The sequence below is a fragment of the Coloeus monedula genome (assembly GCF_965178545.1).
Source record: "Coloeus monedula genome assembly, chromosome: 2".
NCBI lineage: Eukaryota > Metazoa > Chordata > Aves > Passeriformes > Corvidae > Coloeus > Coloeus monedula.
In genome coordinates, this window is record NC_138782.1 from 88950099 (window position 1) to 88965179 (window position 15081).

The 15081-nt window shown below is 38.8% G+C and overlaps 1 protein-coding gene across 5 annotated transcripts in view; it reads right to left on the minus strand.

The window, feature by feature from the left end:
• Nucleotides 1-1741: 1741 nt before the first annotated feature.
• KCNQ5 (potassium voltage-gated channel subfamily Q member 5) overlaps nucleotides 1742-15081 on the minus strand; it is a 284393-nt gene continuing 271053 nt past the window's right edge. For all 5 annotated transcript variants that reach the window (XM_082302865.1, XM_082302864.1, XM_082302868.1 and 2 more), the window contains 3 exons: nucleotides 8613-8744; nucleotides 7632-7758; nucleotides 1742-7282 (listed from right to left, as the gene is read on the minus strand). In XM_082302865.1, coding sequence (XP_082158991.1) covers nucleotides 6341-7282; nucleotides 7632-7758; nucleotides 8613-8744 — 1201 coding nt within the window. In that variant the 3' untranslated portion in view covers nucleotides 1742-6340. The remainder of the gene's footprint in view (nucleotides 7283-7631; nucleotides 7759-8612; nucleotides 8745-15081) is intronic.

Consider the following 15081-nt stretch of genomic DNA (forward strand, 5'->3'; position numbering starts at 1 on the left):
CAGCCCCTCAATGTCCTTCCTGCAGTGAGGGGCCCAGAACTGAAGAGAGGACTTGAGGTGTGGCCTCACCGTGCTGAGTTCAGAGGGACAATCACTGCCCTGGTCCTGCTGGCCGCACTGGTGCTGATATTTTCTGATTTTCCTCTCTCTCTGCTCCTCTGCCAGCACAGGGCAACCCTGGGTGGGCTTAGCTGAGGAGGAGGAGGCAGCGGGGGCAAGAGCATGGTTGAGAACATGTGGGAAGCCCCCGAAGTCTGTAGGGTGGAGGGGGAAGGCAGGCAGCCTCAGGGGAGGCAAGGGAGTGAGGGTGGCAATGTGTAATTTTGCCAGGTACCCAGGCTGCTGTCATGCTGATACATTGCAGCCTGATTTTTTTTTAAGTGAAGTCATAATATTTAATCTCAAGTGAAGCCTTAATGATACTTTAATGAAGCTTTTATGTTCAGTATGACTCAATGTACTAAAGCTGATACAATACTGGAAACAGAATCACAGAATGGCTGAGCTTGAAGGGGCCTCTGGAGGCCATTTGGTCCAACCCCTCTGCTCAAGTAGGGCCTCTAAGAGCCAGTTGCCAAGGTGACTTGTGACTTTCTCCAAGGATGGAGATTGCACAACCTCCCTGAGTAAACTGTGCCAGTACTTGGTCACCATCATAGTGAAAGAGATAGAGAAAACCAAATTAAAACAAAAAAGAGCTAACATACCCCATGCTCCTTCAATTACACTAAAAAAAATTGCTAAATGGTTAAATTACCCTTTTAGGCAGGGTCCTGTATTCTTATGGTACAGAGCTGAACAGGGAGCACTTATGTATGAGTCTTTATGGGTACACATTACCACCTGTGCCTGGTTGTGGCAATCTGCCAGGTAACCAAACAGGAAGAACTACTCTCTGCTGTCTTCTGACCCTTCCCTAATAGCTCTGTGCGCAAAGGAAGCAAGGCTGCCTGGTTTAATACAAGACGAGAATATGTACATTTACTTCTTTTCCTGTCCTGTGTTTATTCTTAGCCAGAGCCTGGTAATATTCATATAACCTGTGTGTACAAGTGGCTGACATTGAAAACCTCCCTTTCTGGCAACCACAGCTTTAAATTCAGTGTCTTAAGATAATGTTCATCAGAGAGGTTGGGGATCACCTGCACATGGAGATATCTGTGTCTCCATAGAGGCACTGACTTCACCCGAAGAACAGGCTCTCTGTATTTAGTATTTTACACTCAAATACTGAAGCTTATCTTCAGCCAGGCTGCAGGAACAGCAGAGTGGAGAAAGTAGGCATGTTGCGAATGTTTCAGTTTTGGTCCAGTAACATTCTACAGCAACTTTCATGGTCAAATGCAGAAGAAGCGGCTTCTCCTAGGCCTCAAGTTAAACTGAGATGACAGATGTGCCTTCCATGAGAAATCCTGCTCCCCACACAGGCCCCCGATTGCCAATCCTGAATCCATTGCCATTTATCTAACAGAGAAGGCGACAATAACTTCCAAGTTCATTTTCATAGAGGTGCTGCAACATTAAGTAAACTGCTGCAAACAGTTACCAGAAACGGAACATGTCAGACCGGTTTCTGCACATTTTATTCTAATAAACTTCCTTTGTGATGTTTTGGTCCACTTAATAAAAAATTACAAAACTTCAAAAGGAAAACAATGAGCAAGCTTAATTGTTTTTTCTTGCCTGATACGTGATCACACCATACAGTCTTTTATGTAAAGAAAAAACCCAGTAGTCATGGTACTTTTCAAGTCATTTTTATTAACAACAATATGGATTCAACTTTGTCAAGAATTTACAATTAACATTGTAATGTACTGGCTAATGTTGCAGTGTCAGTGGAAGCAGCCATCGTAATTTCTAAGCCTGCTATGAAACTTTCTTTTTGTCTTTCAAAGAAGTCAAAAATGCTTCCAATAGCAGATGATATTAGATATGTCTGGAATTGTCCTGTGTGTGACCACAGCTGAATGAATGCATCCAGATGAATGGACAGGAAAATATTACATGCTTCCACTGACGTTGCAGGGGACAAGTCTTATTTCAAAAACTTATTAATCTTTTTAGACAGTGACAGCACTTTGTGTGATGTTGTAATCCATTTGAGTAAAGTCAATTAACACACTTGGAAAAAAAATGTGAAGCGGAAATACCTGGGACAAATTCTTTTCTGACCTGTATTTCATTCAAACCTAGTGAATCCAAAAGGATTGCATGACATATGAGTCAGGATAAAAGTTGGCCCAGAGAGGCAAATGTACCCATTTCTGGTACAGGTGGTTCAGTTCCTGTATGGTCAGTGGAACTGAGCCTGATTATCCCAACAGAGGCTGAGCTTCACCCAGTTGGGCAGTGAATTCATTGAAGTCAGTGAAGCCATCTGAGGATGAATTTAGCCTCAGGTGTTTAAACCATTTTTTTCTCCATTCCTTTGCTGTTATATTTTCTTTTCCTGCTTACTCCTATTTTCTGAACATTTTAATTTTCTCTGTGCTTTTAAAAAAATGTCCCTTCTCTCCTTCCCTTTTTATATCAGTACTTTGTGCGTTATTTTTTATATAGTCAATGTGACAAGGGTAAATTCAGCTAAGTATTAGTTTCCTCAGGAAATAACTGGAATATTACCATTTTCACTTCAAACAGATGCCCAACAAAATCAGGATTTGAATCTGAGTTCCCAATTCAAGAAAAATTCTTGAATTTCATAAAATGAGTGAATTCCTTAGAATTTTTGCTTGAGTAAGGATTGCAGGTCCCAATCCAGAAATACTACTGTACATCAGATGTTCTACTATACATCAGCAATTCAGCATGATTTGACTTATCACAGAAAAGCAGGTGAATTACTCATCACCATACTATAATGAGAGCAGTCACTCGTAGTAGGATTATCTCAAAAACATATGGAACAACTGTGGGCACTGTAAATAAAAGTGTATGATCTTTGCAATCTTGAACCCTAGGCTAAAACATCATATTCATATTTAAATAAAAAGTATAGATCATATGAGCCAGGAGCAAATACAAATTTTTGAACAAATAATAGTCACTGAAACTATTCTTTTCAGCTGTCTCTTCATTCAGGTAGAAGAACATGCTGACCAGAAAACAGTTATTTGGATAAGGCTTAATTCCTGAAGCTCTTACTTAATTTCAGCTTCTCTCTTCAAACAATTCTCAGGTGAATGGTAAATCAGAAAAAAAAAATTGTTCTTTGTTTTGACTCATGAACAATTCTTATTAGTTTTCATGAGCTGGACTGTAATAAGGAGCTCAGGACAAGACTTGAAAAGCCAGACAGGCCCTTCTTTTGTGAAACTAATGAATGACTGTCAGTCATGACACTGTCTTTTAAAGAGAGAGCATAGAAACTCCTCATGAGGAAATACGAGTAAAGCTTATAAAAGTCCAAACAAACAATTCTTCCTCTTTAAAATTTCATATATTCACTACTCTTTCTATTTTCTATCAATATTATGTTAAAAAACCCTATATGATAAGACTTGCATCTACAAAAATAGTAATGGTGAGCATAAAAGAAAAAAAAATTAGGATTTTAAACCTTAATTTGAAAAGATACGATCTTCTGGATTTATTAGTACTTTGTAAAGACATTAATATTTTCATACATAATTTATAGAACTCATTCTTTTGTGCACAAAATTGTATTAAATAAATTAACTTAAAGTTAGAAGGACTCAAGCATCTCATTTAAGGCAAAAATACCAAGTTTCCGTGAGATAAATTATCAGCAAACCCCAAGGCCCATTTCTGTGCAGAATCAGAACAGGCAGGGCCATTGCTCAGTTCTCCCATCGACGCCTTCCGGGTGCAATGGGGGTGCAACCATCTGCTCCTGCAGATGAAGGTGGCAGAGTGGTGTCCAATTCATGATGCCTTGATTTTTCGGTCTTGTCAAGGAGGGGAAGGGAGTTTCACTGTGGACACACAGTTGCCATGTGCCCAATCCCTTGCTCCTTAACTGAACCTAACTGCACATTTATGCTTAGGTCAGCAGGAGGCTTCAGATGAAAGGCAAGAAAGGCACCATAAACAGGAAAAAGGAAAAAATAGCCTAAAAAACAATTTTAAAATTCTAAATTTTCAATACTTTAAACTTATATATCTGTCTGAATAAACTGCAGACATTCAAATAATTTAATAATTAAATGAACTGAGATGTGGAAAAAAATGTATTTATCCTCACAAAATTGCTGTTGTAATCAGGCTTCTGTATGATCAGATTGCACATAGAAGAAAACAGGAAAGGCTGAATGTGGTGAATTATATGGCAAATCAGCGGTGAGGAAGTTGTGCTTCAAGGTGTCTTTCAGGATTTAACAACTGAAGTTTGCTCTGGCATAAGCCATGGAACACAGTGTACCATCCATGGACCCTGTATAATGACACAATATATACACTCTACAGTTTGCATGTACTTTCACATAATAAAGTTGTCATGTAACATCTAGGAATACTTCTGTTAAGCAAATGGAAGCAGAAGTTACAACAGTTTCATAGTAAACAGATCAGGTCCTTCACAATACAATCTACAGCATTTAGCCACGGTTAAGACTGGAGTGATGTTTGTGATGTACATAGCGAGTTCCCAGCGGGTCTGGGCCTGGAGAAAACACCACCCTGAGTGAGCTGGCACTGGCACATTCAGTATTCCTGCTGCTAGAGGGAAGCTGAGCCCAAGCTGGGTTGTCTACAAGCCTGTGGTGCAGGTGGGGTGTAAATCTGGTAGGAGGCAACATACAGAAACCTCATTCAGCTGGGAAGAGTGAAAGCCTGTTTAGGTGCTGCAAGGGTTCTCTCGGTGGCAAAGCCTTGCTGGGGATATGCAGGCATGCACTGACACTGCTCCTGCATCTCAGCAGAAGTGAAGTGAGGGTTAGAGTAAGAAAAAAAAGAGGATGTATCAGGCAGGAATGCTCAGTCTGATGTAAGCTTTGAATTTGAAAATTTGGGTTTTAGCAGGAAGGAGTCTGAGAGTCCTGTGTTAGAAAGTTAACAAGAAATGACTGTAGCTGGGACACAGTGTTTAGCTATAAGAAGAATGGGATCACTTTCCCTCTCGCCTCTTCTCCTTTTATTAAAAAAGCAACAAACCCTTGCCTTATTTTTTTTTTTTTTAAGTTAAGGTGGTTTTCTCTACTACTATTTCAATTTCTGATTGCCTGCATGGCTTTTTTTTTTTTTTTTTTTTTTTTTTTTTTTAATTAACAATCATTATCTGTGAAAAAAAACATGTGACTTTTTCCTTCTTTACCTTTCTTGTTTTATTTTCTGGGTTGATTTCCCTTCCTGCCCATCTAAATCCATATTCTTATTTATTTATTTTCCCAGTGACTGTGTTGTCTTTCTCTCCCCTGTTTTGTCCTCTTTAGTTTTACTCTGTATTTCAGTTCCTCATTTTCCCTTATTTTCCAGCCTTATGAAGTGCTGTTGTAGTATCAGGTTGGGACTGCAAGTAAAATTGCCAAAATTTTCACAAGAAGGAAATATTGCTTCTACAATAGAGGCAGTGCCTGCTTCCTTCCCTCACCTACTGCTGCCAAAATGGTTCAGATTCACAAGTCAGCTTCTCAATGAGACTTCTCAATGAAGAAGGAGAGATTCCCTTCAATCTTCAGTGCAGTCACCCATGTTGTCCACTTCTGAGGCCAGCCCCAATCCTTAAAATATAAAGCTTTTGTAACAAAATAGTTCTTGTTATAAAGAGCAATGTGATAGTGGTGTGTCAGGTACTTCTGCCACAGCACTAAATCACCAAAAATCAGATATTAACATACTGTTCTTCAGAGCTAAAAATAACTGATTACTGATGAGCTAATGTGTGTATCTTGCAACTTGCAGTCATTTCTAACCCCATGTTTCTCATTTCCTTGGTACCTTGCTAGCAGCTGTAGATAATCTTTTTGTTGTAAACATAAACTATCATCTAAATCAGGACATTATATATATATATTCAATTAGTTCAGAAGCAAAGTGCTTTAAACCTTAAGATTTTTACTTCTGCCCCATAGAAACAGCACTAGGTCTAAATGCTCAAATTTTTGTTTTTTGATACATCCTGCAGCATTAGCTTTGTAGGCAACTCGTTATTTAAACCTACTGTACTACATGAAAGGCTGCCGTACTGTAGGTGTAAATTTGGATGTTAGCCATTGCTTAGACATGCATTTTCATGCAACTAGGAAATATGGGCTCATTCAACTGCTTTGCAGATTCATCCTGATTTTTGTGATTCTCTCACTAAAAGGGCTTTCAAAACAGTTCATGCTATGATATGTATGACTAGAGGAATGACCCAGCCAATGAAGAAAGCCAGAAGTTATTTAAGTTTGACGTGGAGCAGATTGAGTGCTTCTGTACCATCCCCTGGCTTGCAGATGTTTTGAGATGATCTTGATATTCCAGTCCTTAGAGAGTCAGCAGAGAGAGTTGTTTCCACTAACGGGCGCGAGATGGCTTCTGTAGTCTCTGTCCCTGCCTCTGTCTCCAACTCTTCATCTGTTATAAATAATTTTGACTCCCTCCATTTGGAGTATACATCTTGGCTACCTCTGGAACCACTGGAGTCACTGCCAGCAATCTGTATATTCAGTTCTTCTGTTGGCTGTATAAGGTTTTGTACAGATAAAGATTTTCCTAAATCCATCTGCACCACAGGTTTAACTGAGAGCAAAGGTTCCCCTTCTGTATCCAGACTTTTTCTCCATGTGAGATCCTTTGATGCACTTGGCTGTGCAACTTGTCCATTATCCTTTGATGCAACAAGGCAAGCGGTGACATTAGTAATATTTTCATGTGTGGTTACGGGAATAATATGGATGGGCTCAGGCCTATTGATATGCTTCATTGATGAGAAAGGTGGTATTTGTAATGTTGTCGGAGTTGCTGGCTTAGTTGTCTGGTTTATTTGGTTTGATGTATTATTAGCTGTTGCAGGTCCATCATTTGGCACTTGTGTTGCTTGACTATGCATAGCTGGACTAAAAGCATAGTAAGCCTGAGTGCTAAATTCATTTGGTGTCAGTATAAGCTGTAGGCCACGAGGCAGATTGGCACTAGCTGATCTGGATACACATCCACTAAGTTGTGCAGAATTAGACAAATCTTTGCTGTCTGACGGACTCTGATAATCAGAAGTCTGCTCACACTCGAAAGCTGGCATTTGAAATGAAGCCAAAGTGAGCGCGGATGCAGATCCTTTTCGCAAAACTTGTTGATAAATATCTAATAGACAGTCCAGTTTTGACTCAATGGATTGTACCTATATGAGAGGAGAAGGTCAACATTAGTGCCAAATATTAATTTAAAATATTTGGAACACAAGAAAAGAGGAAAATGTAACTGCTGAAGAGAAAAACGTAAGTAGCTTGATGTATGCTATTGACCCTTAAAAAAAGAATGTCAAAAGCCATGTACATTTTTCATAAGGAAGCAGAGAAAAGGGAAAGAAAGGTTAAGGTAATACAATTCGTATAATTTTTATTCTAACATATAAATGAAGCAGATATTAGAAAAAAAATTTTATGTGTTCAGCTTTTGAAACTGGCAATAAAACACAGAAAAGGCATGAGTAATATTGCAAGACAAAGGAACACAGATAATCACTCTACCTGTTTCTCCACTTTGACTACCCGCCCTAACATACTGACGTCATCAGTTGTCTCATGCTCTGCAGGATTCTTTTCTCTGCTTCTTTTATCTGCTGTGATTTGTCCTTTCCCAAGAATTTGGTCAACGCTGTAAGAGAAACCAAAAGCTGTTGCGAATCCTGGAACTGGCATAGATATGGAAGTGTTTGCTATATTTATATGTTAAAAATTAAAATCACAGTACTTCAGAAAAGCATTCAAGGAAGAAGACAAACATAATTTTATTAATTAAGGGAAAACAAAAAAAAAAAGGAGTGATTTTTGAGCATATTAGACTGCTTTTCTTTTTTGTTGGCACTAACCAGGAGCCAGAACTTAGCCATCATCTGGGAAAGCCAGGGCTAGGCTTGCTGAAAGGGGGAGAGAGGAAGTCACCTCTCCAGCAACTTGAAGTTGTGGAGAAACAGACATACCAGTGCCACTCCCAGCTCTCCCATCCTAACAACAGCATCCAGTCCTGGGAGAGTTGTCAGTTTTAAGCAGGAATCCCTAAACTTCACTGATAATGATAACTATGATGTAATGTTCTTTGTTTTGGTTTTTGTAATTACTATTGCTGGGAATCGATAACATAAAACCTACATAAACACTGCATTACCTGTAGTTCTCAATTTCTTTTATATGAAAATAGGAAGTATGGGATAGGAAAGAGGCAGTTCTCAATGACTTCCTCACCCTTTTGGCAACATCCTGACTGAAGTCCTTTACAAATGGACTTTACTGTTAAAGGATTACCATTTCTATTGTTCAGACTTCCATTTTCTGAGGACAATTTGGATACATGTGTTTTTTGCTTGGTTTTGCCCACAATTCAATTTGTGGCTCAGCTGTGTTCACAGAAAGAGAGGCCACGTAACACAGAAATGTTAAACTTTGCCAATATACATTATGCAGCGAATGACATTAGCTGCTTATGCAGAGTGGGACTAATTCTTTCCTTACCGTGACTGAAGACTCTTAATCCTGCATAACATGTCTAGATGACCTGCTGAATACTGTTCAATGACATCTTTGACATCATATGGGCGAAGTGTTTCCTTAAACTTTCTCTTTGCAACATGAAACTTCATAATTCTGTGGGGGAAAAGCATTTTACAGGTTAATTTTCAACAGTTGTGGAACCATAGGTATATTAACACTGTTTTAAAGACTGCAGAGTGTGTTTAGTATATCAGTATATACCTGTCTGACTTTTTTATACTAGGTGCCTGATATGAAAGGTACTGAAGTACATGCCTGACTTAAAACTGGGATTAGTTTCACTGACCTGAGTGGGATATCATATAAGCTACATTTGTGCATAAGCTACTTCTCTTCTTGTTAGAGGAAAGATTTTTCTAATGAATCGATTACACAAACTTAAATAACAGTATTCTTTTTCTGGTGTTCATTTTAAGTTCCTTGCTCTCCCCTTTGTGAAAAAAAAAAATTATGCACCCAATTAATTTTTCATTAGTTTTTATTTTTTAATTAGCATTTAGGCCTAAATATTTGTTTTCAATTTATTTTGCTGACTTAAGATCAAATTTTGCAGGCCGAAAAGAAGTTTTCATGTTTGTTCCCAACTGGAATCTATGGGAATCATTGCTTAATTAGCATTCATGAGTTTTTCACTGCAGAATAGTAAGTTTCAGATAACAGTAAATACCCAAAATTAATGAATGGCATATGTGTTTTTATGTGAGACTTGCACAAGTTTCTGTGATATGTGATGTGAACATGTGATGTCCACTGAGTAGCTCTTCTTAGAATGCAAAGCTTGATATTAAATCGCAAATTTTAAACAATAAAAATGACAAATTTGGAAAGTGAATGACAGTGAGATGATTTTCCAGGTCAGCTGGTAGAGCCTGAAGTTGTCCTTGGTGTACATAAGAACTGGGAGAGAAGACAAGGGATCAGGTGTGTTAGCCATTCTGGCCTGTGCTGCAGAGCTTATGAATTCCCATTAGGGCCACACTGCTGATAATTTGCTATCTATTGCAATTGAAAAAGCAGAGACTGTAAATTGGTATCCTATTCCAAATGCCAATATTCATGATAATATATTCTCTCTGTGTTTATTAAATGTATTTAGCAGCTGTAAGACAACAAATTATAATAAAAACCAAAGCATGGCTCATACTCTGATAAAAATAGATTAGTAATGTTTTAGTGGAATTTAGAAAAGCCGTACTTCATGTAGTTAGGACAGACATTATGATAATAGGTATATAGATTTGCATTGATAGCATATAGTGATCCTCTACTGATTTTTATGTCATACATAAATATTCTTACAGATAATGTCAACCTTTTCTCACAGTACTTAGCTTGTTGATATTTCCCATTCTGGCAACTTTCAGTTAAAAATGAGATTGTCACTGGTGTAGTGCTTGAACTATGATTCTGATTATAGAAAATAAAAATGGAAAAGGCCTGTTAGAAGTCCATCAATTTGACAGTTCAGGACTGATCTCCATGCACTTTCAAATATATCAGATCATGGACTTTCCTCTTTTGCATTACCAGCTAATTCTGCAGACCAATGGCTTTTGGCATCTTTTGTAATCTGGAAGCCTGTGAAGCTGTGATGAATGTGGGATGCAGATGTATTTTTTTTTTTCTTTTAGTTGTCAACTTGTGCCAAGATGTTGGTTCTTAAGTCCCTGACAACCTAATCTTCTGAATCTAGTTCTTTATTGAGGTTACAAAAAATGAATAATGTAGCTGACATACAAGACAGTATAATAATTTTGTTGTTATTATTATGTTTTGGTGGTCACAATTTTTTTACTTCATGCATTTGATAAAGTGAAAAGATGAAACTCTATTAGAAAAGAAGAACCAGACTATTAATGGCATAGCTGGAGACAACTGAATTTACCACAACTGGGTGATTTTACAAGAGAAGAGGCAGAAGACTAATTTGTATTAACAGCCATGGAAGCTTCTTAATCAGTTAGCACAGAACTGCTTTGCAGCTTTATAACACATTTTTTTTGCTTATCAAGGCAGTTTGTTCATAATGTTCAGAAGTCAAACACAGAAGTCATCACAGCTATATCAGTGAGCTGTAACTGTACTATTCCTGGTTTATATATTAGCTCATGTGATTCCATCTTCATTAACTACAGCAGGTTTTGGAACAGACCCATATTGCTTACTTATTTTTCTTCAAGTATGCAAAATTGTACATAAATTGTGCAAAAAAAAAAAAAAATCAAACTATTATAAAAAAGCTGTAATTTTAAAAGCCTGCAAGGTAATTAAGAAAAAGAAAAACTGAATTCTTTCAGTGATGGAGCCTTGCAACTGCTTTGCAGTTACTAAATTTGGTTGAACCTCCATAGTTATTTATTGTCAGTTTAAAAACTTAATTGTCTTCCTATGTCTTGAAATCACTGTGTAATTAACTTTCTTTACCGTGGGGATGGTAAGGCTCTGGAATAGATTACCCAGGAAAGTTGTGGATGCCACATCCCTGGCAGTGTTCAAGGCCAGGCTGGATGGAGCTTTGAGTAACCTGCTCTCAAGACTCAAGCAACCTTGGAGCACCCAAGTGGGACGTGTCCCTGCCCATAGCAGGGTGGTTGGAACTAGATGATCTTTCAGGTCACTTTTACCCAAACCATTGTATGATTCCGTATGTTTGGACGCCCATCCTAACAGATTATGTACAACTACCTCGACTGTGAGTTCCTGTGAGCTAAAATCAACGGGCTCGGTTATGCGGGCGCAGGCGGGTACCTATGCCTTCAAGAAGAGGAGAATGAGCACCAAGTTACGCACCGCCCGCTGCTCGGAGCAGCGGCCCCGAGCTCTGCCCGGCCCGGGCTGCCCTTCCCAGCCGCACCGGCAGGGGGCGAGCGAGGCCCGTCACAGCCCGAGCCGGGGCCCGGCGGCGGCGGCTGAGCAAGGCCGTGCAGGCCCGCGGCTCCTTCAAGCGTTGTTTGCGTGCTTGAAGCGCTGTGTGCCCTGGAGCAAGGTGGTATTTGGTAACTCAGGTCTAATGCGACAGACGATACGCGGTTGTAAACCCACCGATGCCGTAAGCACGACAGTGTTCTGGTAAGAATTAGTAATTAAAAAGTAGCTTGTTTCAGTGATACGTCCAAGGAAGAGCAGAAAAAAAGTCATCTGTTGAAGCAGACCAATATATAAAAGTGCTTTGTCTAGAATTAATGTCTAAACCACAGGTCCCACTAATCTTTACGTACCCTGATAATTTGTGGACAGTTACAGGTCCAATACCAACTTTTGTCTTATTGACCCATAGCAGCACCCATTTAATTTGTTTGTCCTCAGATGCAGGATCAACATTACTCTAAAATTACAGTGGTTTTTGTACATGCAGGTTGCATATCTTCCCTGGCATTCACTGCATTTTAATTTGCATTATCAAACTGCCTTGATAAGCAAAAAAAAAAGTGTTATAAAGCTATTTTGCTTGTCATTTAGTGCACTTTCCCGAGACTGGCACCAAGTTAGAACATCTCTAATCCTTTGTGCAACCCTGTCATACTCATGCTGTTATTTTAAAAGCTGTGTCTTGTCAGTCTTGTCATTATCTCAGGAAGAAAGAGAGCTTCATTCTACTGGGATTCAGGTAGAATCATACATGGTTGCTGCCTTGAGTATTAAAAGACAGGTTGTTTTACCCATAAGCAGATGAAGTGACCACAGTTTGTTTGCTCACCTACTACGTCAGGATAGCAGGTGAGCAGCGATCTAGCTGTGCTGGTTCCTCTGTCTCTCTACCCTTACCTTGCCAAATATCACTTTTTCCTGGTAAAACTGCAATGTGAAGAAGAGATCAGGATCCAACACAGAGAGGGCAGCAGACAAAGGTGCTTGAAAGACAGTTCTATTACATGTGAGGCATGTGAGTCAAAATTGTCTTCTCTCTTGTGTCCTGACCTGACTCCTCCCCTTGCAGCCAGAAACATTGTTTTTCCCCAAGTACAGTGCTGTCCTAGCCAAACACATGTATAAGAGTCTTGCCTAGTCTCTGAAGACCATCTGGCAGAAAATAAACAATGTGTTTGTATTTAAAAGAAAGAGGTGGTTCTGAAACATCACATTGAACAAATTCAAAATGGGTACTAAAAATACATTTTATAGATGTTGCAGAAACATTGTAAACACTGAACATAAATGGTAAATTATATTTTCCATCTTTGTCTGTTAAATATGTATGACTGTTCAACTATACAGCTTATCAGCTCTAGAATTCTCAAGTTTCATTACATTTAGCTACAGTTATAATTTTTTTTTATTAGCAACAAATGAAAACATATCTTTGCAATCACTAGAGTTAAAGAGAGAAAAGACCCGTTAGGTCAGTGTGTTCATCTTCCTGCCATTGCAGTTATTTTCTATTGCATATTTATTTATGGTTCTCAAATATCATTTTGTATTCCATAAATAGTACAGTAATTCCATCTTTTCCGTTGTGGAGAGTATTATTGAAATGAGTGCCTCTTGCTATGGAAAATGATCAGAGATATCACAACATAGGGAAACAAGGTATCCTAATCTTCCTTTTAGTCTCGTTTATACACATTCGTCATCGTGAGCTAACAGAGCTGGAAAATGCAATGTTTTTTGTTAGTCTTCAGGAGCTCTGCAGGATATTAATGGCTTTTTCTTCACAACAAGACTGGGGATGGCTGAGTAGTGCTACAGAACCTGCTGATACAAAGACTCAGTGGACTGCTTTGTGCACTGCTCTGATCCCAGCCGGAGGTTGCGGACGAGCAGGACTGATCCTGAGTGGGCCCAAGGCATGCTGTGGTGCACACCATGTTTCACCACACTACCCATCTGCTCCCTACGCACCCAACATTGTGCAAATCCATTGAGCAGCTTTTCCTTACTTTCCCTACTCCCTCAGTTGATCTTTCCTGACAGAGAGCTTGTGGAGTAAGAGGGGATGGAGCAGGCAGCACACAAGATAAAAGACTCAGTTTAGGAGGCTTTGAGAGCAGATTGAGAGCTTGACATGTTACCAGACACGTTTGCCTGGTAGGTTTTCAGTAGGACTAGTTGAGAGTACTGTCTTTTTTGGAAAGGGCCAAAATGTTAAGAACTTTTTCAGGAAAGGACTATTTTCTCTGTCCTCTGTTTTGACTATAAAAAAATCAAGGTTTGGGGGTTTGTTTTCTTAAAAAGCTGTTTTGAAGAATAAAGTAGTGCTGGAAAAATATAAGTAAACAAGGTCAAAACTGACACAGTAGACATTGAAATTACCAAAATGAAAAATCATAAATAAACCAGTTTTTGTCTTTTGCTATTTCAAGGCTGTCCAACCTGAGAGTAAGCAGCATATTTTAGGTTCCTTGCACAGAAAAAAAACCCACCCCAAATGATTTGATTCCAAAACTGAGAGAGGACCTACCTCTGTAAACCCACAGGCATGAATTAATTTTGTTAATTTCATTTCTCCCTAAAACAAAAGGGCCACTTGTGTCTCTGTAAAACAATTTGTAGCCAGGTCTAAGCAGGAAAAAATAATTAGTCTCACTTATAGCAATTTTTCAAGTTGATGTATCAAGAATGGATTCAACTGTCTGTGTTTATATTTGGGGTCTTTTCATAGTGTTTCATGAAACTATGCAAGTGCCTTCTGTCTTCACCTGCTTCTGTATACCAGCATGAAATGAAAACCAGCCTTCACCCTCCCCCACTGCCTTTGCAATTCAAAGCCGTTTCTAAAAACAAACTTCAAAATGAGGCACAAAGTTTCCATATAGGCAGATGTTATCATCTTGAAATTCTACAGTTACTATATAGAGTCTCAGATCCTTCTTCAGATGTTTGCATAGATCCCAGTGTAGTCTGGTAACAGATACTCTGAATAATCAGAAAGAGGTGTATCAGCTACCTGATGAACTGAATTATCAGTCTCTTGATTTTGAGAGATTAAAGTATAGCATATACAGAAGTCTCAAGATCATGTCATATTACTGCTTTACAGATGTCAAGCAAAGGTAAGTTTCTGAAGCAAGATGCGTGCGCCGCTTGCAATCTTGTGAAACACTAAAATTTGCAGGGAGATGGGGGACATTCATGGCTAATTGATAACAAGTGGAGATTCTTACTCTCAGCCTCAATGGTGACATGAGTTGTTTTTCTGGGAAGCCAAGCAGGCAGAGTAAAAGTTGGAGATAATATAAAAATTTTATTCTCATCAGTTAAACAGTGCATGTCTGAAACAATGAAACTCTTGCACTTCTGCTCTCCTTATTAGAACCTTTCTGTGGATGGTACTGTGGAGAAAGTTTCCCAACAATGTTCTTCACATTTGGTTACTTTTCATTTGAGCTAATAGTGACCAAGAGCACCAAGCAAAAATGGAGATGATGCTTTGAACAATCCAGTGGCCCCTTAGAAAATGAGCTCCATAAATTAAATATTAAATTGTCAAGTC